This window comes from Strigops habroptila, chromosome 3, assembly GCF_004027225.2.
Source record: "Strigops habroptila isolate Jane chromosome 3, bStrHab1.2.pri, whole genome shotgun sequence".
In the NCBI taxonomy this organism is placed as follows: domain Eukaryota; kingdom Metazoa; phylum Chordata; class Aves; order Psittaciformes; family Psittacidae; genus Strigops; species Strigops habroptila.
The window spans coordinates 67,947,535-67,974,324 of NC_044279.2; the positions used below are offsets into that span (position 1 = coordinate 67,947,535).

Consider the following 26,790-nt stretch of genomic DNA (forward strand, 5'->3'; position numbering starts at 1 on the left):
GCGATAGTGCCAGGCTTCGTTTCAGAATAATAAAGAAAAGGTCTAGCTCTGCAGATAGATAAAGCTATACTTTTTTGTTAGTGATTGTGATTCTCTGGCCCCAAGTTACCTTAGTGAACTAAGAACTGAAAGGTTGTAGGTTTAAATAAATGAATTCTTGAACTATAAGGATAATTAAGTTCATTAAAAACACTACATAAAGCTTGAAAGGAATAAATGTAAGAGTGTAAAGTGCTCTTTGGAGAGTCTATGAAATCTCCTTTTTCATTTTCTGTGGTAGCCAAGTCTCCATTTACATGAAGAAAAACACACCCATCCACACATACCCAATTGCAAAAAATAATTACAGATGGCAATTCTGTGTCTTGTTCAGCTATGCAGCCATTTCCCTCATAACTATTATTACACAGCTAAGCCTCAGAAAACCGTGGTGAGGGAAGTAATGGTCCTCTATTGATCACTGATTTTCAGTAAGAGGCAGCCACTCCCAGGGTGAAACAATCACAGTACAGCCATTATTATGTGACAGTTTAGGACAAAGAAATAAGAATTCATTATTCAGCTGAACCTCCATGAACAGGAAGAACAGGAGGAGATGGGATTTGCCTGGAACACCAGTTCCAGGACCCTATTCATAAACAAAGACCTGTGGGATATTAAGTAAGAAGTACACCATAATTATGACTTCAGTTTTGTGAGTCATTGGAGAATTAGCACCTGCAACAGCCCAATGACTCGTCCACCATTGTGTGACATTAGTTTAGACTTCACTTGAAAACAAAACCAGTACCTTGTGTATCACAGCAGCATTTTCAGAGGTGTTACCTACTGGTAGTTCAAGTACTGATTGTCAGAAGCTTTGAAAATGTGAAGAGGTGACATTATATAAAAATGATTCTTCACCTATTGGAGATTTTCCAACCTATGCCAGGTGCAAATAAACAGGAGGCTATTAGTGCATCTAGAGAGGAATACATCTGAACACATGCTGGTAATGTGCCTTTTTTGCCTCAGTTATGCTGCAAGAGAAAGACCAGAGGGGGATGATGTGCCATGAGCAACTTCAGTGTTCTTCGCACTATGAACCCTTTGGGATTAGGATCTGTGGGGTGGAGGGATGTTTTTGTTTTAAGAGAGGACTCAGGTTCTGCCACATGGCTCCCACTACCCTTGTGAGCTTGCAAATGAATGTACAAGATATGAGGTAGGGGAATTACATCAAAAATATCTTTTCTGGAACTGTTTGCTACATATACACTTTTGACTACTGAAAATACTCTCAATTCACCCCCTTTTTATATTTTCCATTTTCGTTTCAGTTTTTTTTCTAGCAAGCTCTTTGCATACTCAATAGGCTTTTCCCCTCCTCTCTCATGATGATGTCTTAGATGTCACAAAGATTTTATATACTTTCTTGCTCTGTCCTCTTCACTTCTGATGCAATTATCAGTCTCATAGTAAATTGAAAAAACACCCTGACCCTTTATCTATTTCCTTTTGCAGATGTATTTATAAAAATCTATGTACTTCACAAAAAAATCTCTACCAGACCACAACCTCTCCTCCCCTGACATTAATCTAGAAACCATCCCAAAACCGAGATTTCTTTCTGGTGATGTTAATCTTAAGTGCTAAAATGCCTGTCTGTTATGTTGACAAACATTTGTTAGAACACCTCTGATATTACGAATCACTTAGGGACTAGGCAAATAGGAATTCTGTACCTGCAGAAAAAAATTGTTTTATAATAGGAAACATAGCCTTTCCTTTTAACCCTAAGAAGTCTCAAGATATCAGGTCTTAAATTTATTCATTATTCTACACATGAAAGCAACTTCAGACATGTTCTAGAGCTTTGTTTTTACTGAGAGTTTTGATTCCCTCCCCCTTTTTTTTTCATCATGCGTAGATGCACAGTAAGATTTATTTTACTACAGGGGTTTGAATTTCTAAGGTATGAAAAGATCCCAAACTATTTTGAAAAGCAATCCCTCCAAACATTTTTATACTTGTATTTTGAGGGAGAAAACTGTACACAGTAGGCTGCTGTCCTGAAAACATGTTGCTGGCACTCTTACTATGCTCTGTGTAATAAATGAGTGGCAAAGCTCTCTGTGAGCTCTGAAGTTGTCATGAAATAACTGTACCCTCATCCTTTCATTGGTCTGTTTTCTGCTATCTTTTTTCATGTCAGGCTTCCTGACTTCACCTGTCCCGGGGAGAGGCAGGATTTCACAATTGTCCTGTAATTATGCTGGGTTCTGGGACACTGTTTATGTCTACAGTAGCTGTGTTAACCCAGACAGCCTGAATGGATTTGTAACTTCTCTTTCAGGAAGTGTGTGAATACTTTGCTTCCTTAACAATAGAATGCTAATTAACTATTTAAGCTTAAATATGTAAACTTAAATATTTCAAATAAATAAATTGATTTGAAAATAGCAGTCTATATGCATATCTGTCCTGCCTCAAGCTTTCCCATGCACTAATGGTAGTGTAACCCTGACTAATTTCTCTGTAAAATATACCAACAGCTTGCATCCCAGACTGCTCAGACATAAGTCTTGTCTGTTCTGAAACATCTCTTGATCTTTCATATACTTTTTTTTTCCTGTGCCTGCTTGGATTTTCAATATTTTTGATGAGATGCATTTTTCAGACCGGCTGTAGAATCATTAGAATCTCCTGCACCACCAAAATGGACATTAGTGTTTTGTTAATCTCACTTTCTTCTAAGAGGCACTCCCTTGTACAACATTTTCTGCTTCTTGTTTTTTCCCCTAAAGCCTACTTATTGAACTCACCTAATTTAAGACCAATAGCCAAGTCAATATATTGTATTCATAAATCATTACAGAGCAGCTCCACTTTCATCACAGCAGCTATGTGACTTCCTGAAGATCCAACTTTCAGAGCACACTGTCTTGACTTACGTATCAGAGAGTCGAAACGTCTTTCCCACTGGAGAGAGCTTTGGTACTCTGATAATGTATATAACCTGTATTTATATTTATCAGTTATATTTTGACAATGTTGATACTAAGGGTCTTCAATAGTGCTGAAATGGTTCACCAACATAGGCTTAGCAGAGTACTGTATGAAATGTCCTTCCTTGGATCAGTAATGCACCAACACTTGTCCTTAGTACCAATAAAGTAAATAGCCCTCATGATGGTACAGTGCAAAGCTTTAATTGATTTTTCCTGTTCAGAAAATTCAACTAGCTTTGTACCCTTCCAGATGACTGAGTCCCATGTAACATAAGAGTCACAGTCTATACTTGGGCTGAAAAATTTTACATAGCAATATCAGAGCTCTTCTCCGAGCCAGTAAAGAAAAGGTTTCCCAGCAACAGCAACATTGTAGAGGTACTATCAGATAAAACATAAAATCACAGCCCTGAGCACTAGCTATCACCAAGCATTCCCTAACACTCAGCACAAGATTGAAAGTGTTAGTTCCATTTTCCTGGCCAGATTCCCCTGCAATATTTAAATCCAACCTGCTGCTTCCCTTTCTCTTAGAGTTCCAGCTCTTGGTCTCCTGTGTGCTGTTAAAAACTGCCGGTTTCCAGCTGGGGCTAAGGAAAAGGGGAATTGTGCAGAAGATATTTATTCATTTGGGTGAGTAAAGAAAAAAAACAATCTACTTTTTGAAGTTAAGGCATTATTTGCCTTGGAAATGGCAAATGGCTGTGATCAGCACCTCAATTAACTCTTCTACCTAATGCTGACTCTTCTTCAGGAACGCCCCTCTTTCTTCCTGCTTTACAGTACAGAAAAAAAGGACAAGTGATATGAATGTTGTAACGTTTATCAGTTTTGAAAGGAGGCTTTTCATTTCAGAGTGTTCGCAGTTGCATTGAATAGCTTTGTGTCTACTGCCACATTTTCCTTTGTCTTTCTTAGCTCTGCAGTCTGCTCTGTGCCATGATTTAGGTATTTTTCTGACAAGAGAGCTCAGTTTAGAGCAGCAAGGCTCAGAAACTAAGTGAAAGTGAATCTTGAGCAAAGGATAGAACTGAGTCTCAGCTGTTGTGTGAATGAGAAAGAAAATTTTCCATCCAAACATGCATTAATAGTCATGTCATATATACTCTATTTTATTCATATTTTGGATGGTCTAACAGATACTATGTGAGCTTTGTCCAAAAGTCACCTCAGTGTCTAATTAACATATAAGTCATATTTTAACACTTGCAAAATTTACAAGCATATGCATTGGTAGAAATAACGTCATATGAACTTTTCAGGTCAATGAACTATCCGTACAGATTTGACCAGTATTTATCATGAGCCAAAATGTATTTCTGATTAGGCATGGGTGATCTGTTATAATAGAAGAGCTAAATAATAATGATTATACATTTTGCAAGTGCAAGTACTTGTATGTGCAAATCTAGGTTTTTACATGCTCTAATAAGGTGGTTTTCCAATTCTGAGGCACATTTATGGATCTCTGAAAAATTTTGCATTTTCAGCAGAACTCTATTATTGAGTTACAAAATAATTACTCACTCTTAAATGTTTACATACCTTAAAAATATAGTCAAAGCATTTCAGATGTATAAAGCTTATTAAATTAATGGAGTTATATTAAAAAGCTAGTACATATACAATTTATAAGATATAAGCATTTAATTAAAAATATATAGTAAAATAATTTTGGAACTAGACTATCATGTATTTGTTGTGCATCATCATGTTAAAAACTTTCAAAAAGATCACATTGAAGCCAATTAAAAAAACTAAGAATTAGGAAAAATGGATGGATCAAATAAGTCTTTTTTTGCAACTTAAAGTTTTCTTAATATTGCTCCAAAAATGTGCCCATAAAAGAAATTAAGAAATAATTGCTTTGCCTTTGGAAAAAATTAACGTAATGAAAACATTTCATGTTTACTCCAAATTTTGTTCAAAAATATTGAATGTGGTTGTGATTCTTTAAGAAAAATATATCGTTTTGTTACTTAAATATAAGAAATCAAAATAACTCCATAGATTGAAGAAGAAATTTGGTAGGGAACTTGCATCCTGACATACTAGGTTTTGTTGCATTTTAATGGCTCTTGCCACTTTCTCTGTCCCTGATCAATATACATATCCCTGAAATATGTATATTGTTCTTTCAGTGCTTGCTAGAAGCATAAAGCCAGACAGGATTACTGATTTCTGAATGTCAGATGATCATATGGGATTGCAGAGAAGGAAAGTTACTTCCTGGGCAGCTCTTCATGGAATGAAGATGAGCGATGCAGCTATCCTACACCTTTTGGCCAAGACCTCACAGGTTTCATAGTTCTACTTTTTTAAGGCCAGGAGTCACGTTTCAGCACTGCAGAAAAAGTAAGGGTCAGGTCTCTACTGCTTAACAGAAACCCAATAAAGACAAAAGATGGTGGGAAAAATATGGTTACTTGCTGGGAGTGAGGGGAAGGACTATATTGGCAGAAGTATACAACACAGTGATCTAAAGTTGAGTTCAGGGAGTACAATATGTGACTTACATCTTATTGAGTATTTGCTCACCTATGCTACTTCGCTGTGTGAAAGTACAAAAAAACCTCTGCAGTGCTAAATTCAATTATTATTAAATACTGTTACTGTTTCCAGCAAATAATTTCAATAAAAAAGACTTAGGCTTTTAGGAATGAAAGTTTTTCAAACGGTTGTAAGAGTACTACAATAGACTTTATACCGACCGTTTGCAGTTTTGATTTTGCTCAAATAAGGCTAATGTTTGTGATATGGCAGAAATGTTGATAAGGAACAAAAAAACCCCAACAACACTCAGGATAGGAGCAGGGAGTTTACAACTTCTCCAAAATTAAAATATTTTAAATGTCTTTATAAAGAGAAATATAAAGCAAGATATTCATTGAGTAAAACTGTGCTAAGCTTTTACTTTGTGCTTCTGTGATTGCACTTGGAGAGTAAGTTGTGAACCAGGCTCTAATGCCAATGGGTTAGTTATACTAAATACACACCCTATTTTGTAAGACAGCTAAGGAAGCAGTGGGCAAAAAAAATATAATATTTTGCATTAATTATATTAATCACTGGTAAGGGACTAAAAATAATTAATTAGGGGTCATTTAAGTTAGACGTTCTGATAATTTTGCAGCCTGATTTTTCCTAGATGCAGAGCACTCATAAATCAAGTTTAGACAAAGAAGTCATTCACTACTGTTATTAACAATACCAAAAGTAACACAACAAGAGGGCACAAACTGAGCTATTATTCCTTTGGTGTTTGATAACGATTTAAATTTAAAAAAACAAATATTGAAATATCTTAATACTTATGATGAAACATACAAGATACTCATAGAGAACAATGAAATAGTTAAAAAGATGTTGCTCATTGCTGAACACTTATGCTACATTTGATCATGAAGTTGTTAGCTTTTTGGATATTAGGTGCAAAAAAGTGCAAAGAATATTTAGTTAACTGTTACAGTACCACATTACAAAAAGTATTTTCTAGGCCACAAAGGCCACTACCGATATAATTTATATTAAGATAAATGTATACACAAAATAGTTTTTCAATCTCCACATATATGGATATATATATCTGTTTCTATATCAACCTTGCAAAATCATGATGAAAATTATCTAGGCCACAGAATCTCAGGATGATAACAACAATGGAAGGGAAAAAAACCCACAGAGGAGAGCTTGTTCTCCTATTTAAAAAATTACTCACCCAGAGCAAATGGAGGAATGAAATTCTTCAAGGCTGCTCTGTATTTATGGTGATGAAAATACAATCTTGAGCAGGGAGGATCAGTGTTCAGAGTTACCAGTCCTCTCTGGGAAAAACTGTTTCTGCCTAGAGACCATGAATAGCAAACTGGAACAGGATTTATTTATTTGTCTGCTTGCTTGCTTGCTGTGTTTGTAGGCATAGAAGGCAAGGTATAAAATCTGCTGCTTTTTTTTTTTTTTTTTGCCTTAGAAACACCTGCAATTTTAAGACCAGCCTTCCTAACTTTCCTGGAGCAGTTAAGACACTTCAAGGCATATTTGACTTAGAGATTAGTTGATGGACTGGAGGGACTGGTTCTTCATAAATGGATTGTGTGTCAACCAGGCCAAACCAACCAAGCCAAAATGGTTCTTCAGAAGTCTGTCTAAACTGCTTTTTCCCTTCATAACTAGATTAATTCTCAGAAATGCTTCCATTATCATAAACCAATCTTCCATTGGCATTTTTCTCATGTACAACACTTCTGTAAAAATGCTGTTTTGGAAAATACTATCTATCTTCTCAGTTTTCTTCATACTTTACAAAAAAAGCCACCACGTCAACTTTTTCCTAGTTGCAGTTCAGCTCTCAAAATCTGAGTCCCAGTCATGAAGTCTTTGCTATGCTTTTCACAGACAAAAAACCTCAACCAACCAATCAACCAACTAACCAACCACAACAACAACAAAAAACTAACACCCAGAAAAAAAGAAAAGAAAGAAAATAACTATCCAATTGAGGTAAACTTCAGTGTTAAAAAGAGCTAAATCCACAAAATAATATGTAGTTCTCTTCTAGTTTTTAAAGCAGCTCACTTCAGATGATACTTTTTTGCATTTGCTGTCACTGTGTATTCCAATAAATGAGTTTACTAGTTTATAAAATTGTTACATTTCAATTATATTGACAGAAAACATATCTCAAATTCATATTTAGCATAGAACACTAGAGTTATCCAGCCAGGGACCAGAAACTATTGCGAGCTGTGCACTTAGTCAAAATAATTTCAAAGAAATCTAATACTGTCACATTAAATCCAGAATCAGAAAATGTTATGCAGAATTGCAGTTTTTCATCAATTTTTTTAACAGCTAAAATTCATTAAATCAATTCCTTTAAAGCGTTTTCATATCTACAGTTTGACCTGCGTAAAGACCAAGTAAGGGCTGCATGATGCTGGCAGCAAATTAGCTGCTTCGAAGGGGCTGGATGCATCTCATTAGGAGACACCTATATCTCTATGGAGCTTCATCAACTTCCAGACAACTCATTGCAGACACATTAGCGTTCCAGATCAATACCCGTACATGTGCTGTTCAGTGTCATGCAGAGACATCTGAGCTAGCTCTTCATCAGCTGGTGGGTAGCTGAAGCAAAATAGCTGCAGAGTACAGCCAGCTGCCTGGGCTCAAGCCTGGTTGTTTTGGTGAAGAGGCTAACGAGTTCCTCTAGGGGCAGCCGGCGTCTTGATTGCTGGAAGATTGTAACTGCATAGATCCAGCTGTGAGACCTGTTCCAAAGGCTGAACTAAAACCCAGTGAAGCCAGTAGGGTCCTTCTCTTTGACTTCAGTGGGCTTTTGATAAGCCCTTCCTCCCTGCCCAAGGGATGAACTGATTTTCCAAACACCCAAAACATGACAACAGTTGTTTTTTCCATGCAACATTCATTTGGAGTTGCTATCTTGAGATGTCACACAGGATTTAGTGCAATTTAGAAGAAATTTACTGCATTAGCTATACATGACTATTTGCTCTCTCTCAAAAGAATTAGGCATTACAAGCTGCATGAGTGGTTTTGAACTGCTTAAGGGATTTCTTTTTTTCTCTAATTTCTTTGTCTATGCAAAGATATAGGTCATATCAAAGCACTGCTTGGATATGACGCTGGATATATGTCAGCAAGAAAACAGGTGAATGAATTTGCATGAGGAAGGGTTATATTTGGCTCAATTCAACTTCATTCATACATTAAGAAATTATTATAAACTGTAATATAATACTTAGAATAGGAAAAATGTATTTTAATAAAAAAATATGGATACAGTTCATCTGCGAAAGCCAAACCTTCTGTTTATGTAGATGTGAGCTACAAGGGAGCTTTGGACACTGAACACGATGAATCCGCTCTTGTTCCCTAGGGCGTAAGGGGTGGTTTTGGTGATGAACAAGATCCCTGGCTATCAAAACTGGTTGCTCGGCCAGGCAACTGCAAAAAAATTGTTAGTTTTACAAATGTCAGCATATCATGATCATTTCAGAGGATGAGAGACTCCCTCGAAGAAGAACCCAAATCACATCTAAACCCTTTCTTGATCAATGTCTCCAGCAGAACTAGTAATGGGAAGAAAATTCCTAAAGTGACCTAAAAATGCCTCTGGGTCATTTCAGAGCGGGTTTATTCCACTAATTGGGGGTGGTACCTCTGTCTCCAAACATACATAATCCAGACAGAGCTATGAGCCTCTAAAAAGAGGCTTCTCTGCTGCACTGACTTGGTTTAGTTGCCCTCATATTCTTCTTTAGGTGTTTTCTGCTGGGCTTTTTCTAGCTGTCACTGGACATACCGTGCAGCCATGTGCTACACAATGCAGAAAACAAATGGCCCATAATGCCTCAGACAGCAACTCATTTTTCTGCAGAGGTTGCTTTTGGGAAGCAGTGTGCTGTCTGTGTCCTGAAACATTGCCTGCTGCTTCTTAAGGCTTCAAATTGAATCTTTCAGAATCCAAAGCTGTGAGCATTTTGCATACAGAAAACCAGTAAGATATAGCCGCAGCAGGTTGAAGAGGGAGTCCAAGCCCACAGATGTGTAGGTATAATCACTCATGCATTTGAATAAGCTTCCAATAAGTCTGTTTGAGTAACTCTGGAGGTATCTGCTGGTATGTTGCCTTAATTCAGCCTAATTAGCAGGCCAGTTTCAGATTAATATTTTAGCAACATACCTGTTCATGCTAAAGAATTTTGAAGAGGAAATGATTACTTTTGAAATACTTGCAAATGATCTCTTCTAAGTGGATATAAGCTCTTTATCATAATCTCTGGAAATTTTTAATGTCTTTATTTAATCTTATAATGCTATCAGTGCACCATGGAAGCTTTTGAAATAGCACTTTTAAGTAACCAATAAACCCACGCATCTAGATTTAGGTTGTGCTAAGGATCTTAGAGCTTCTTCTTCGATGCTGCACTGGTTTTCATGATTCTTAGAAGCACATAAGTGTGAGAGAGACAAAAACATTCAATATACTGAGAAGAAGAAAATTTGACTACTGCTTACCTCTACTAGTGGATGCCAGTGTGTTATTGGTTTACGTGGGTAAGCCAACATTTCATTCCAATGATCTCTTCCAAGCCCTTCAGCATCAATTCCTGTCCGACATACTCCAATGACCTCATTGTGCCCTACTCTGAGAATTGCAGAAAGGCAGATTTTTTAAAAATAAAAACAGTTTTAGTAACATCTGATGTAATTCTGTGTACTGGTTTAGTGCAGCACAGAATACATACCCAAAGTTTTCACATTATTTATCACAGATATTAGTTTTAGCAGTAGTATAGTAATATTATGTTCTATAATGGTAGCATCAAAAACCTCCAGACGCTACACGCTTATAGCAGCCATAAAAATTGCAATGAAGACTTAACCCTTGCCATTAAAAGGTTACAACCCAAAGAATACAAGGAGAGAAAAGGTGCATAATGCACCAAATGATCTAGAAAGAAAGCATGCTGAAATTTTGTCAAGAGGAAGGTGAAGGAAAACAGCGGGGAATACATTTCCTGCTTCAAATCCTTCAGACATTATTTCACTCTATTTCCCAGCTCTTACTGCTGTCATCATCGGAACTTCAGTCAGAATTGTGAAAGGCAAGAGGCATTGCCATGATAGGCTATGCCTTAATACTTCATACTCCTGGCAGTGCCATAGACTTGTTGAGGAAATCCAGAAAATAATTTTCTTTACCTTGCCCATATGTACCTTAGAATAATGTTTCCTAACTTTCTTATGGCAAATGCTTTGAAAGGAGCAGCTGAAGAGACTGAAAGTTGCTGTTCATTTCTCTCCCCAACAGCACCACAGTGCCCTTTCACATCTGACTGTGAAAGTTTTCCTGACAGAAGTTGGAGGACGATCAGAAATCTGATGGCAAGGAAAAACAATCTGAAGGTTTGTGTTACTAAATTTGACTTTCCTTGTTTGTTTGCCCTGCAATCTCAAAAGCTCACTACTAATAGCACTTGAATGAAGCAAACTTGGCTTGGGCTTGATTCTGCCAGTCACTGTCTAGTTTATTCTGCAGTCCTTGAACATCTCTAAGCAGGAGTCTCTTCCTGAGAGTTCTCGGTAAGGACATAGATAATTGAGGCTCAGATGTTTTATCAACCAGGGCTGAACCCAAAGGTTACAAAGCTTCTCTATTGACTCAAATGAAAAATTAATTATTACTTAATTCAATGAGGCAAATAGCATCTAATTCTTTTTTAGTAATCCGATTTTTTTAGTTCAAATATCTGCCATTTAAATAGAAATTAAGAGGTGTGAGGGACTTTTATAACTGGGAGACATACCTGATTTATAAAGATTTTACATAGTCCAGCCATCAGATGGGGAAAGAAATACATGCCAAGGCTAGTGGCCCATAAGAGGGTTGAGCCATGTTTCTTCTGCATCACATTTATTTATGACACAGATAAAATGGCTTGAGCTCTAAAAGGTGTGGAAGCTTTAAACCTCTACTTCCTTTTAAAGGAAAAGACCCAAAGGCTTTATCTTTTGTGACACTGAACCTACTTTAAAGTTCACGGAGGTGGAATGCAGTTGCCTGCAATGATCAGGTAACTTCTCACTGAAGATTAATGGTAAGAAAGCAAACTGTGCTTACCGATCGTAATCCATCACTGCAATAGAGAGGCTGACCTGGTCCACATTCTCTGGAGGGATATCAAAGATGATGGCCTCATTATAAACGGGATTGAGCGTGTTCTTCTTTGTGGTCGTTTTCCGCTTTTTCAGTCTTCGACCCTCACACATCAGTGACACTTTGACATATGGATCTGAGTAACAGATAATCAGTTGCATGCATTTGGACTCAAAGTCATTCAAATGTGTAGCATAAGAGCAATTTTTTTTTTTTTTTTAGGAATGTCATATCAATAAAACAATGCAAAGGAAAAACATGGGCATTCTGAATAAGACAGTGACTGCCAAAGACAGCCAGTAGATCTGAACAGGGCCTATACCCATTCTCCTGCTACTTCCATTTCACAACAATGTTAAACACGCAAAACCCAAGGAGTTCCTATTTGTCCACTTCCTGTCTGACTTCTTATTAAAAAAAGAAGTAGATTCACCTGATGCGCCAGTTATATCCATTGCTTTGAGATTCCTACATTTGATGACAGTTAATGTCATTCTCCCAGCAGTAGGCAAATAACAAAGGGAAAACATGATCTCACCCAAATCTATGCTCTCCTGAAAAAGAAAATAAATGGTTAGCATCTGACCATACTGCCAACAATTCAGTTCAGATCATGCAGAAACTTAGAATTTCTTTTTTAACATGAAGACACTTGTTTTGCAGCCTCAGGTGCTTCTGAGGAGGTCACAACCAATTTTCAGAAATTATTTCTATAAAATATAGAAAGGATGCCACAGGATAATATTTTAGTGACAGGATTTAGAATTACTAAACAGAGAAATTATTAAAAAGTGGAACCAAAACTTTCTGGATTCCTGATATGTTTGTGTTGAATTCACAGAAATGAAAAGGTACTGAATGTGGAATGTCAATTTCTGCTCTTGAAAGGACTCAGACTCCACGATTTCCAATAGAAGGAAATTTGGTGGGATATTTAGATCATACACATTTACATGCCTTTTAGCCACTGAAATTTATGTAGGAGATGATATATTTCTGCACACATGTTTGCATATCAAAAGTTTATCCTAAGTGCTTTGAAAAGATGAATGTGCTGGTAAAAGCTGCTAGTTTTATTGCTCTTACTGTGCTTTGAGGGGTTCTGTTCTGGAAGAAAAGCAAAGTAAAGGAGTAGCACCTACAACTTCCCTGGCTCAACAGTAATTTTTTGGAAGATAATATATTTGGAAAGATGGATAAGGTCCATGTGGATCTTAATAATCCTCACAAAGAGATAGTTTCTATGTTGAGACAATGTGCTGTGAATTCATATAATATCATGTTGCTATACAATTCAGATGCTGCAACATTTGAGAAACGTAATCTAATGAAGAGAGGTTCCATCAATTCTTATTTTTTCTTTTCTCACAGTTATATAATTATCCTAAAACTACAAAAGTTTATTTGTTGAGTTGTTAGTTATGTTCTAAATTGTTCCTTTTAAATATACCCCCAAAGAAAAGAAAACTACATATTAAAAACAACTTCGGATTTTTAAATATGAGCTTATAGGAGAATGTAACGAAGTCACTTCTGTATGGCAGCCACTCTCAAGCATGCTCATGTGATCGCAAAGGACTTTTTTTGACTACTACTAAAAAGCTTATTTTTAATATCTCTGCTCCAATATTTTATCTGTTAAACCTATAGCTACCCTGAGAGTACAAATTGGTTTGAAAACTGGTGGATTTATGGTACAGCTGCTCTAGCGTCAGAAGGCAAGCATGATAAATCTTTAAATGATACATAATGATTGCTGTGTAGATGACATGCATTACTTATAGTTACGAGACAGACTGGGACTGACTTCTCACATTTTTTAGCTGCTTATTTGAACATTTTTATTGACTTTCTTTGGGTTAAATATTCTGTCTAAATTAAAATAAGCACTTCAGATCTTTCTTGAGTAAAGATGGACTTAATCACATGCTTCAGGGAGGTTTTGTTGTTTGTTTGTTTATTTAGGGTTTATTTTTGTCATTCATTTGGTTTTTTTGGTTTTTTTTCCCTGCTTTGCAGTCTTTAGATTGAAGAATGCAGTCTTAGAATAGCTTTAAATTCTCCGTTGCACTGTTAGTGAAATACTGACTTTTGCGTAGCTTGGTCAATTCATATGTTCAGTCATTTTTCCAGGATTCTGTTCTGAGAATTAGTAGATTGATAAGCATGTGAACATGTACTGCGGGCAAATTTCATGCTTGTCAGGATTTCAGGATTTCAGATTGCTCAGGATTTCAAAATTATTTAGTTCATTCAGTCCACATAGGATAAATACAGCTATTTGACATCTCCTTAGCTCAAGCCCCCTAAATTGCCACACACAACACAGAATTTTGCGCTAGAGTACATTAACAAATTCACTTTTCTATTTCAGAAAATATAAATAAAACTTGAAAAAATGAAGTGTAGTTCTTTTCACTCATTTGTTAAAGTGGTAAGTGCTTTCCGTTATATTTTGCCATATCTGAAATTTGTTTGAAGCACAGCTTCTGTTACTAGCATTACTTTCTGAATTCAGAGTCTGATTGTTGTTCCTCATATCCATATGTCGAAGAGATCTCACTTTATTGTTTGAAAAGGAAATACAATTCTGCCACATCCAGTGTTTCAAAGCTTAAGGTCTATGTTGAGAAAGGTGATGAAGCTGGGCTGCATCATTAAACACAGTGGGCAGCTCATAAAAAGGACTAATTCTTCTTTTTTCAGAGAGATGACTTGTATAAGAGAATAGAGAAAAAATAATTTTTGCAAGATGTGAGTATGAACTTGAGTATACTATTATTTCTTTCTGAAGAGAAATTGGGTAAACACTCGAAGGTTTGGGTGAGCTAAAATGATAAACAAGAATACAGGCAGAGCTATTTATCATGACTTATATACTTTACAAGAAGCATTGTTCAAAATACTTGCAAACTCCATATGGTAGTTACTCTACAGTACTTTCTGGAAAAGCAGAGAAAAGCATCAGTGCTTAAAAAACTGGCAAGCATTTGAGGCTTATGCTCAGTCCTTTCTTTCCTTTCTGAACACCATGTACTGAAGTCATATTGGAAAAGAGCTTGGAAAATCCTCTGCAATCAAATCTAGTGTTTCTGACTGTGCAATGAATAAGCAAGATGCCTTAATACAAAAAGAAATGTTTGGACAACAAATGTGGGGAATCTTCCCACTTTGCACAGCAGACTGCCCAAAGGGCAGATGTACTGAAGTTTACCAAAGTTCTGTAACCCGTGTATTGACTACTCAGTCTGACATGGTAAAGGATGATTTTAGGATTGGGAAAAGGATCTCTATCCCTCCAATGTTTATGCAGGCATTTTCTGACACCTAAGACCTACACCTGGAAAAAACGTGGCTCGTGCTGCCCTGAAAGGTCTGATTTTCTTATTATAGAACAGTCATTTAGCTCTATCCACCACTTCAATACACAAATTCTGCAGTAGACTAGAATAGATATTATTTCAAATAAACATTCTTGTCTATATCAAAGATATTTGAGTCATTCATTGTGATTTCAATGGGCTAGAAATAAAATTAGTAGTTACCCTGAAGTAATCTGTAGGTACCATTTAACTCTTCTCCTGGTGGAGAGAACTGGCTATCATAGATTGCCATCACAGACTTGGATTTCCCATGGTCCTCAGGTTGAGTTAAAATACATGTTTGTTCAGAATCCTTCAAAGAACGCTGATATTTTTATCTTTTTAATTTAATTTGGTACTAGTTGTGGCACCTGATGTTTGCTGACAGTTTTGTAGACAGTGTCTTTTTGTTTAGTAAGTAGTAGAAAGTCTGAGTACTTTTACTTAGTTTCTATTTTTAGTATGTGCTGAGATTGGTCATACTTGAGTGAACTGACTATATTTTATTAGAACGTCTACAAATCATAGGGCAACTGGGGATTAAGGTATTAAAATGCATCATTAAAATACATATTCTTTGGAAAACAATCACACAGGGTGAAGTCCAAGACTTACGAACTTTCAAAAGTTGTTTTGAAGGATTAAGATTAATATTATGCGTATATACATGATAGCATCAGAAACTGGGACAGGGATATCACCATTTCTCTCCATGCACTTTTTTGTTAACTTGAGCTCTACAGGTTCATTAATTTGGAGCTGAAAACACAGGTTCAGGCCTAAATAATGAACAAAGTAAGGTTCAGCATTTAAACTTCTCATGGCAGTCTTTGTCTACCACACTGTTTATAATAAGTAGCATTTTTAAATGCCCTGAATCCTTAAGTATTATTGATTTTAATTGAGATTTAAAAATAGGATTTAATTACTTCAGAATCCCAGCGCTCTAGAAAATTTATATTTTTCTCACTTTATAATACACTAGATAGATAATTAAGTTCACACAAATCATCTGATAGGAACTGTTGAATACAAGTAAATCTGAGGAAGCCAAAGCACAAGCTGCCCTCAACAATCATGTCTGCATTACCGTCCACCTCAAACAAAACACAACTCAGAATACACAAGCTTGGACCGAGTGGTTGCCATTCATATGAATTTTTAACTATGCTTCACACTGTCTTACATGTATCATATATTCACCTAGAACTGTACCTTAGTTAGGTAACTCACATGAAAATTTCCCTCTTTTCTAGGCCTATTATGAGTCTTTCTTTTTCTTCTTAAATTAAACTTGATTTCAATTAACAGCTAGCTTTACAGATGCTTGTAATGATTCCTCCCACTGACTTCCAATAACAGATAAACCAGCATCAAGCATAGATGCACTAATGCAAAAGGAAGCATTTGTTGGTACTGCATATGCCTCTTTCATTTATTTCCCTTTTGTGTACACAAGCTGTCATACAGTACTAAGGAACTGGAATGGTGGCAAGTGCTATACCAGCTTCAGTTACTTTTATGGCTCCCAGTTTACCTTACTATCCAATCCATTTTCTGGTACAGCAATGCTAGAACAAAATAAAACAAAGAAAACACTGATCTTAAATGTGTATGTCAGCTATTTAGATGAACTTGGGTTTTCTTAGCTACAGAATACAGATTCTTCAGATAGCGTAATTCTCATCCCACACGAGCAATCACACCTGCTTTATGGGCTCTTGGAAAATCAGTCCAGGTGTTGGCAAAATCAGATGAAAAAAAGTCCTTATTCTATTATTTTTGTTATCAGACCAAATGCACAGCACTGCTCTCATTTTCACAGTTATGCCTCTAGAAGCAGTAGCATTTCTACAGAGGCTGTGCTCCCTCTTCACAACATGTATACACAGGGTAGTGATGTAAGGAGTAGTTTGAAGCCCATCTAGGAGAGCATCAATTAGCTTGACTGAGTTTTAGAACTGTTGCTGCTGGAGAAAGCTTTGCTATCTGTTACTTTAATTAACTTTCCCATTTGTTTCCATTAAATTCAATAGAAGAGACAACTTTTAGCTAGGAACCTCTGCAAATTCAGTGAGGAAGTTAGACTGAGATCCTTCCATGCTCAGTGTAGTTTCTTCACCCATAATCCTGAACTGAACAGGAAAAATTATTTATTGACTATACTGACAGTGTAAGAACTTCCATAGTCTCCCTCCTATACTCCAAGATCTTAACTAGTTTCCTATGCTAGCAGGAGTGAAAAGCTTATAGGGAGCTCATATGTGAAATAAGGTGTCATTTTTGCACGATTTTTGATCACAAATGAGCTCTAGGCCATTTTTTTTACCAATGTTTGTTTCTTTTTCTTTTCCCCTAGTTTTTAAAGTTTTGCAATTAAAAAAGTCTTAAAAGAGCAACTCTTTTATTCTTACAATGAGCTATGTAAATGTTACCAGAACTAAAGAATTTATACACTTTTATTATTCCTAGCATGTCATTAACTTCCATAGTTAAAATAACAAATATTTGTGTAATTAATACTGCATTAGAAATGAAATTCCCTCAAAAACTTCCTTGTTGCTGCTTTATGACTCAGATTATCATAATTCACAGTAACAATTTTAATTTTTAATCTCAGTTTTAATATCCAAAACTACTTTCCTATTAATTGTAATTTAAATGATGTTTCAAAGATTGATTGCATGTGAGAGTAGCATAGCAAAAATATCAAGGGTGGCATGAATTTATTTTGTACTTGATTCCTAAACAAATGATTTGCAAATTTTTTCTTTTAATTTTCCTTCTGTATTTTGAGTAAGCATCTTTACTAACTAATAATATTTTCTAGATATCAAAGAAGTTATTCAGGCATTACATTCCTAGACTTTTAGCTGCTTCCTTTGGGCACACTGAAAATTGCTTTTCTGTATAGTATACAAATGTAAAGAAAAATGAATTGGCAGATTCAGATCTTCGGATTACTTGAGTACTGCAGAAAAATAATTTTCCTAAAGGAAAGATTTTTCTCTCTCTTTTTTTCTTGTTCTGTTTAGAAACATACTATATATATTCCTGCTTTCCAATAAAAACTACTGACCTCGAGCTTCAAGAATCAGGGATAAAATAAAATATAATGATAAATGTTGGGCATTGAATGGAAAGAAAAGAAGAGGGAAACCTGTTCCCTCGCACAGTTAGTTAAGAATGCATTAAGACATTTCTTGTTTTGAGATAGTTTAAGAGTTAAAAGAATAATAGTAAAGAGCCATACAGAAACCTACCAGTCTGCCTGTTTTCTCATCTATGCATTTAGAATTTGATGGTATTTACGCTATCACAGAAGTTATTGAAAGTTACATAAAGAGAACTGGAGAGCTAATCTAACCACCTTTCAAAGGGATTTTACTTTGGAAACCTTGTCCCCACAGCTAATATTTATTTTCCTCTCCTGTTATTCTTTGCATATCAAATGCAGATGTTTTTCTTCCTCCCAGCACCACCTACTGATTGAGCTGTTGTCCTGGGAAATGAATCAATGAGGTTGTGTTTGTTCTTGCCTCTGTGGAAGACAGTATGGAAGCAGTGGGGCCTGTTGCCCTATAATGACTGTGCCTGCTGCTTGTGGAGGTCTAATGCTGGTTTTTGCCAATCAGACACTCTGATTGCTCTGGTTTGCAGTTGCTGATTGCGGTCCTGATTGCATAGAGAGGACTCCCTGAGACAGCATGCTGGGTCCAGCGAGCTGAATGCTCTCAGTAGTGTCCTGGGAAGCCTCCTGGATGCTTCTTTTGTCACTCCCTCTGTACAGAACCATCTGTCTTGTGCACCAGGGAGACAGTTTCATCTTGCCAGGCAGAAAGGAAGCCCATTCCTGCTTCAGAAGAGCTGAGAACAGAGGTACTTCTGTGAACTAACCGTAGCATCTACCAGCACATAAATGAACCGAAATGTATGTGGCTTCCCGCATAAAGAAGCTCTTCTGAAGCAGCAAGGCATTGACTGCAAAGAGACAATTTGCAGTGAGAAGCTCAGAGAGCACATAGGACATCGCAGGTCAGTCAAGCCTTGCACCTTAGCATAGCTGCCATGGTACTGTCTGGATGCAGAGATGTTAACTTCCCTTGAGAAAACCATTTTCTTATTTTCAAGGTAGACTGAAAGTAGCAGTTTGCCTCTAGCAAACCAGAATATTAAAATAATTTGTCCTTTTAAATGAAATGTTCACTAATAATAGAAACCTTTCCTGCTTTCAGTAACTGGACAGAAACCTACTCTTTCTCCATTGTCTTTTCTAGTTATCACTCAGACATAAAGCAGTCCCAAAACTAATGATAAACCTCAACATGTTTCTGGAAAGACTGACCCAGAGTATTCGCTCATCTACTCAGCAGTAGGCAATCATGTGAAACCTTTATATCACTGGCCTTGAGTAGAAATGACAAGTGCCAGCTACTCTTGGCTTTAAAAAGGCTGTTCCCACTATAGAGATGGTAAATGTTTGTAAACTGACAAGTCTTTACTCTTCCATGTCTATTTAACATCGTGTAAAAGCTTTCATGTACATTTCCAGAAACATCCATTCTGATGGACTAGGCTAACAAGTTAGGATGGTTAACTGTAGGGCATAGTCTACTACACTGCTGGTGATAAAACATTTCTTGATAGTGTTACTCTTTGAACACTAAGAAATGGGACAATCCTTATAATGTGGCCTCAGTGTTTGACCACCTTATCTTTTTCAGCTCTATACCACTATTGCCTTACTCAGTGCACAGCCTAGTGTGCCGGTTTTTGTCTCCTTATGAAATAGTGAGCTATGGCTGAAACTAAGCAAAGATAATGCCCATAATTGCTCTGGGTGAACTGCAGAGGTGGGCTTCATTCTTGTTTGATCAGGAAGTCAGAAGAATCTCCTTCTATAACAGGGAGGATTACCTGTGTGGCATTCTACTCTGGCAAGTGTCCTGCTCGTTAAAAAGAGGTATTTAAGCACTTCTGTCTTTTCCAGCAATGCTATTCACTTACATGCCAAGTGCTTTAGAAACAGCAATCACACATCATGGGCATCACATGAAGTGTGTGTCCTTTCAAAACCTTCTTTTATATCGCACTTCACAAATAGGAAAGCCATATCAGTGAAATGCCTGGTGTCAGAAAACTAAATGATAATCAAGTTCCATCTGCGTGAGATAATTCAAGAGGCTACAACTATATGACAGCTCCATGACTAACATCCTCAAAAGAGTAACGCGGTGGAAAGGGCTTTCATCTAAATTCTAAGCCCTATTTATTTTTTTCCCAGTTGTATAGTTTCCTGTAACTGGTTCCACTAACAGAGCTCACAGGTTTTTTAGGCAGTGATTTTCAAAGCAATCAATCATTTTTAAAAGTATAATGGGAAGTTAATAAACCTTTATACTCAGAAAGTGTTAAGATCACTAGTTTTTTTTTGTCTAAACATTTTTACAACACTGAATATTTGCACTAGTGCTTGTTAACAATTCCAATACATGAGGTGGGTTTTTTTTAATTTTTTTAAGTATGTGGTATATTTTGACAGCAGCAAAACATCAGAAATGCATGCAAAACTCACGAGCACTTTACAAAACCAGAAGTTAGGTATGTCGACTAAACAATCCATTTAATATTATTTGTTTGCCTCTGACGTTATGAATTAATTATTAAGTGTATTAAGACTTACAATATTCCAATGTACTGAACAACCTTCACAGGTGGTGCAAAGCTGAGTCTTGAGGTTTTGGTTTGGGTTTTTTTTAATTAACCAAACGAACAGAAGTAAATGATGGATTATTTATTGAAAACTCAATATTCAATATTGAAAACTCAAAACTCACCCATATATAAGCAAAATTTGGGGATATTAATATAATCAGATATCTAGGATACTTCTTTTCCACAACTGATTTTATACCAAATTCATATTGATAATTTAACATTAAGAAATGAAGATCCTTGGGCACTTACAACAGGCACATGCTATGTGGTATACAATAGCTGTAAGTTTTCAACATGTCATCATATAACAGAGAAACAATGACATGAATGAAAAATTATAAGAAAAAAACCCCAAAACTACAAAAGATGAATAAATACCAACAATTGAAAACCATAAGGATAAAAATGAGGGTGTGTGGGGGTCAATCCTGCACTTCTACAAAATAGTTTCAAACTACTATCATGTGCAAAAACAAAATAAGTATTCAAACTGTAGATCTCAACACAGTCATTGATTTTATGGCCAACAGGACTCAGTGCAATCACCCAGTCTGATTCTTCCCCAGACCATTTATTTCCTGTAACAAATAAAAACTCCTTATGGATGTACAAGCAAACCTTTTTAAATTATGCTAACTACTGACAGAGAATATTTGCATAGCAGAGAATCTCCTGATCTCCTTTGGTAACTGCCTTCACTAGTAAAATGTTGTAGTTCCTTTCCTCGGTAAATCTGTCTAGTAGGTGTTCAACTCAAGGAGTGCAGAACATTGTGTCATAAAAATGGGTTCTTTCTAACCAGGTAAAAGGAATAATTTTTACACTCACTCTACCTTCTGAATAGAAAAGTATTGACTATGGAAGAGATGTAAAAGACTCAAAGCTGAGGAGAGGCTACTTCTGCTGTTTTTTAAGTTTTGGACTAAACCTTTGATCTATCGCTACCATCTATCATTTAGCAACAGCACGAGGAAACCACTGGGTGTAGGAAGCATGTCTGAATAAAGGGCTGAAAAGCTTCAGAGAACAAACAACAAAACAGAGCAGAGGTGAAGAGCGAAAAAGCATGAGAGAAATAAATTTGCAGAATGACATCTTGGTTCCTGTGCTCTATAGTGTGAGTACGGACCTTCCCACTGAGACAGCCTGTTTGGCTTTTAAAGATTCTTTATGAACACCAAAGTATGCCTGCCTGGAGTACAATTACTTTTCACTAACTGTAGAACCAGCTGGATCTTTTCTTTTCCAGGTTTAATTCAAGTCCAGTTGAATCTGTCAAACATTAGTTAGTTATTTAATTGCTAGTTAGTGACTTTGGCAAACTTAAACTGGTGCTTAAGACTTTAATTCCCTGTTGATTAACATCTTATGTACTGTTTATTCCTGTGCAGGATTGGCTCACTCATCTTATAACTTCTGAAATGGCAGAACTAGAAACTTTTATTACTAACCAATTTTAATCTACATGAAACAGCTGAAGTAAAACACAAAGCAGCACATTGCACACATAGTAAAAGGACATATTACAGGAGGGTTTCGTTTTGTCAAGCAAAGATCAATTCAATCAGTTTCTTACACAATTTTCTGGGAACAATGTAAGGCTTGGGAAAGCTGATGCGGTCACCTGATACTTACTAGAAGATACCTCAATGTTATGTGTTTATTGTTAATAGCTTAAGTGGAAACAACTTACTCATACACACTAAATACTGTAAACTATACTGGCTGAAAAGCTGAAATCCAAAACCTTCACGCTTCCTCCTAAATTTCAACACCAGCAGAGTGAGTTAAGCACTGTAACTGCATGTAGTAATTAAAGTAGTTAAGCATTTTTAGCCTCTCTCTCTTCCTTCACAAGATTCCCAACCTATTATATTCTTCCTCAGTGAGGAAGAAACTTGAATTAGAATTCAGCCCCAAGATTAGCAGCCATTTTTATCCAGATGTATATTAGTATATATCCAGACTGCATAATTTGGTATGGCATTTTAATCTTAAAACTGGTGATGAACAGTCCAGGGATTCTAATTTGCTGAAACCATTCTAGTTATCAGTGAAAAATCTCATACACACGCCTGCTGCAAAGGACCAGTGAGCATTTAAATCATTATTAAAGTGTTAAATATAATATCAAATCTAGAAGAAATTAAAAAAAATATTACTGGGCTATTATTCCAAGACCGTAAACACAGATTCAATTTGCAGCTTGAGAACACAGTTCTTAAATTTACCTGAAATCAGAGCTCAATCAAACTAAGGATACACAGATACAATTTTCTGGAGGTATGCCAAAGGCTGTTCATACCATTTTGGTAGACTCAGCAGGTAAAATAAACAGCCATTTTTACAAATTCACATTCAAAAACTGTCTCCGCTATGCTCCACTCCCTAATACATCTCCTTTCTTCTTTCTCATGCTCAAACTACTCAGGAAAAACCAGTCTTCTGTGTCCCTCTAGTCATGCAGACCTAAACTTCCTGTTTAGCAGGAATGAACAGCATGAAAACTTTTGGGGAAAAAGGCATGGGAAGTCTCCAGCTCTGTTGAAGGGGTGGTATGAACCTTCTATGACTTAAGCAGTGTCTACTACTGCTCTGTCCTCTGTGAAAGTCCAGCCCATGCTCAAACCCAGAGATGACTCAGACTGTTCTGGATACCTCCACAGAACATGGGATGGGAAAACTTTTATATAAATCGCATAGTAGTTAAAAAACCCAAACAAACAAACAAAAAAAAAACCAAACAAAAAACCCCCACAAAAAACCCCAAACAAAAAAACAAAAACGAAAACAACCCCCCCCAAAAAAAAAACCCAAACCTACCCCATACCCTACCTTTCTCCCCTGCCAATTGCAGCCAGAGATGAATTTGGATTTCAAGGTTAATAAATATAATGTTTGGAGACTGGAGGTTTTCCTGCTGGTAGCCTGTCATCCATTCTGTCATCCATGCACTGGCCTCCTTTTCTTGCTTGCAACAATAAACAAATGATTTCTATTTCCTAACTGTATTTACTTGTGCCTCTTGAGTTTTGCTAGTAACCAGCAGCAATGCAGATACATTTACTGGGGACTCAAGCACAGGGTAGCTGGCAAAGAATATTTTAGACTTCAAGCATTTTTAGCCTCTCTCTCTTGCCTCACAAGATTCCCAACCTATGAAACTTTTCTAACAAGAGTAGAATGGGCCCTGTTCCTAAATATGTGGTCATTTTAAAGGACAGGGTATTTTGCTAACAGGAAAATGTTAATTGTTCTTGTTAAGTAGTGACTTTCATGATGTACTATTTAATTAATAAACCTAATTTATATATGCACAGTGAGCCATAAGGGTGATGGTATGTTCCCAGAAGATTTTTTTAGTAATTAAATTTTGTAGCTTCCTAAGCATCTTTTTCTCTATGCTCACAGGAAAATATTGACAACTTTTTTTCTTTTTTTTCTTCCAGACTCTGTTGATAAACAGGATGCTCTGCCACAAACTACAAAAAAAGACATGAAAATATTACGTTAATACTTTTGGAACACATTACTTACAGTGGTGGCACAGTGGATGTCTTTCCATACATTGGCTTCCCTGGAGAGATCTGAGACTTCAAAAAGGTTATCAAGAATAACTTCCCCAATCATGTCATGTCTAGAAAATCTGTCAAAATCATAAACACTGAAATGCAATTTCCTGTTGCTGAGTTGATCATAGGCTACAGGAAACTGAAAGGTTTCATCAAAGACAGGATTTAATGTCTTTCTGTGAACTCGTGTCTGAAACTTCTTTTTCCTATCTGGGAGCAGATAAATCTTAACGTAGGGGTCAGATGTTCCTGTGAAGTCTTTAGCAGGCAGATCTAAGGCTTTGACAATTGTGACAGCCAGAAGTTCATTCTCATAATCATACCGGAGAGTGAAGTTAAGCTTTCCACATGTTTTCACATCTTCTTGTTGCCCATCAGAATCCACAGACTTCTGTTTGTAGAGTTCCGGTTTTATTCTCCCAATGCTGGTTGTTGTCTCTCCCCTTTGCAAAATCGGGTCTGTCCCCATGTTAAAATCAACACTGGACACTTGCATCTGCCTTGGCAAGTGCCTCCTGAAAGAATTGTGCCTGCACACATACACACACACACAGAATGGGCCATGGTTATCTCTGGGAAAAGACTTGGCTATTACTAAGTAGAAAATACAAGAAGAACAAATCAGTAAATGTTCCTCTCTTTAGAATAACTTTAAAATACCTCCCCATCTCCCCCATTTCCCCCAAATATTTCTAGTGTTAAAACATCCTTGAGAAGAAATGATCATTCAGAATGAACTTCTTAACTTCTTGGTCTGAGAGATACCCAGTGTCCGCACAATACATATATTTATAAACTTATTTTCAGGCTATGCAGCTGAAACTTAATTCAGGTTCTTTCACAGAACAAGTTGACAGTTCCAACATTGCTTGATCCCACTGTGCTAGGGCCTGAGTAAAGCACAGTCAGGCAGAAAAAAAATGACTTTCACAATTGACATCAGTACTTCCTGGTTCTTGGAGGCATTCCATGGTGGTTTTCTAATTAAATATTTACCAAGCTTCACACTGATCACTATGAAAGGCACCTGAAAAGGCCATGCAGAACTACGTCGAGGGGTTTTCAGCACAGTTCATTCTACAACATTTTATATACACCCACTTGGTATTTGCTACACTGAGGTACAGGCTGCCTTCTCCAATCCTACTTGGAATATTTTGTTCCGGCTGCAATACATTTCAAAGTTCTCATCAACATTTTTCTGTGATAGGTTTTTTAGATCTGTTCTCACACTGCTGTGTGGTGTATTAGAAAGCTGATTCCTATACTCCCAGCAAGAAACAATATGTTTAAATCCTTGTAATTCTGAATTCAGTGTTGCATATGTATTTATCTTGACTCATGAACTTCAATGGAAATGTGTGCCCTTCCTACTGAGAGTGAAATCAAACCCCTGACATGCCATGCAGCCTTACAGTAGTATGACAACACTGGTCAAAAAGCTTTGTAGAATTAATCATCAGCAGATGGATTATGACCACACTGCCCAGTTTATTTTTTGGACATTTTCACACTTCCTTGGTACTTCACTACCCCAACAATCTGTACTGAAAAAGCTCACTACCTCCTCCAGTGAGCATGCTTAGTTGCCATTAAAAAACAATTTAATTGTCAGACTTTCCTCTGCTTTTTGAAATCAATTGCTTATTAATGCCAAATGCAGCCTTGCCTTATTGCTTGGTTTCCCTGTGGTGCTGTGTTCTGAAAACAAGAGGTGTCACAGCTGTGTGTTTCTTTCTTTAAATCAGAAATGCAAATCGTCCATTTGAAAGCAACCAGGACTGATTTCAGAGATATTATTTGTATTTTTGCTGTAAGTGAAGTGGTCGCAGAAGGCATGAAGCACAAAACTACCACAGTTCAGCTGAGCAGAGATACAAGAGGGTAATATGCAGCCATTAAATAATAGACAAGAATGTTTCCCCTTTTGGCTGTTAAAAGTACTGCTAGGTGCAGGGAGCAGTCCTAGCATAACACAAGAATAGGGGAGGGAGAATATCATAGTATAGATTTGAAGTAGATCCAAAAAATCCAGCTGTTCTGATCTCAAACACCCCTCTTGTAACACCTAACATTCTACCTTTCTTTTTTTTTACAGAGACACAAGTTGAAATATTTTCAAATGTTAAATCTCCCTGAATTCATAGCATATGATGGAATGGACTGAGGAGTGGAAAATTCCTAAGCAGTCAGAAAAGTACAATATTGTCCTCAGGTAGTTACAGGGATGTCTTTGTGCCTTTATTGTCTAAAAAGTCCAGCCTTGTAGGTGTGTGAAACACAGGGAAGGAACTGAACTCCACCCAGAATGTAGTAGCAGTAAATATTTGGGCACACAGCAACTTAGGCACTAGCTCTCTGGTATCTTTGACTCATAACTAAGTTCAGGGAGACCTGTGTTATTGCTACTTCTATCTGTGCTAATGAAACCTGTGCAGGCAGGTCTTCCTGAGTGCTCCTCACGC

General features: G+C 36.7%; 1 protein-coding gene and 1 long non-coding RNA gene across 2 annotated transcripts in view; one reads left to right on the forward strand and one right to left on the reverse strand.

The window, feature by feature from the left end:
* The first annotated feature begins 1,279 nt into the window (after positions 1–1,279).
* LOC115605539 lies at positions 1,280–26,413 on the forward strand. Its single transcript, XR_003990631.1, has 3 exons — positions 1,280–3,623; positions 10,828–10,922; positions 24,203–26,413. It is a non-coding gene; the product is annotated as an uncharacterized LOC115605539 (long non-coding RNA).
* Positions 6,905–26,790, reverse strand: part of SYT10 (synaptotagmin 10) — a 37,680-nt gene continuing 17,794 nt past the window's right edge. Inside the window, exons 3-7 of the mRNA XM_030480155.1 lie at positions 24,291–24,855; positions 12,107–12,227; positions 11,638–11,809; positions 10,032–10,161; positions 6,905–8,957 (exon numbers count right to left, since the gene is read on the reverse strand). Of these exons, the coding sequence (XP_030336015.1) occupies positions 8,886–8,957; positions 10,032–10,161; positions 11,638–11,809; positions 12,107–12,227; positions 24,291–24,855 (1,060 nt within the window). The 3' untranslated portion in view covers positions 6,905–8,885. The remainder of the gene's footprint in view (positions 8,958–10,031; positions 10,162–11,637; positions 11,810–12,106; positions 12,228–24,290; positions 24,856–26,790) is intronic.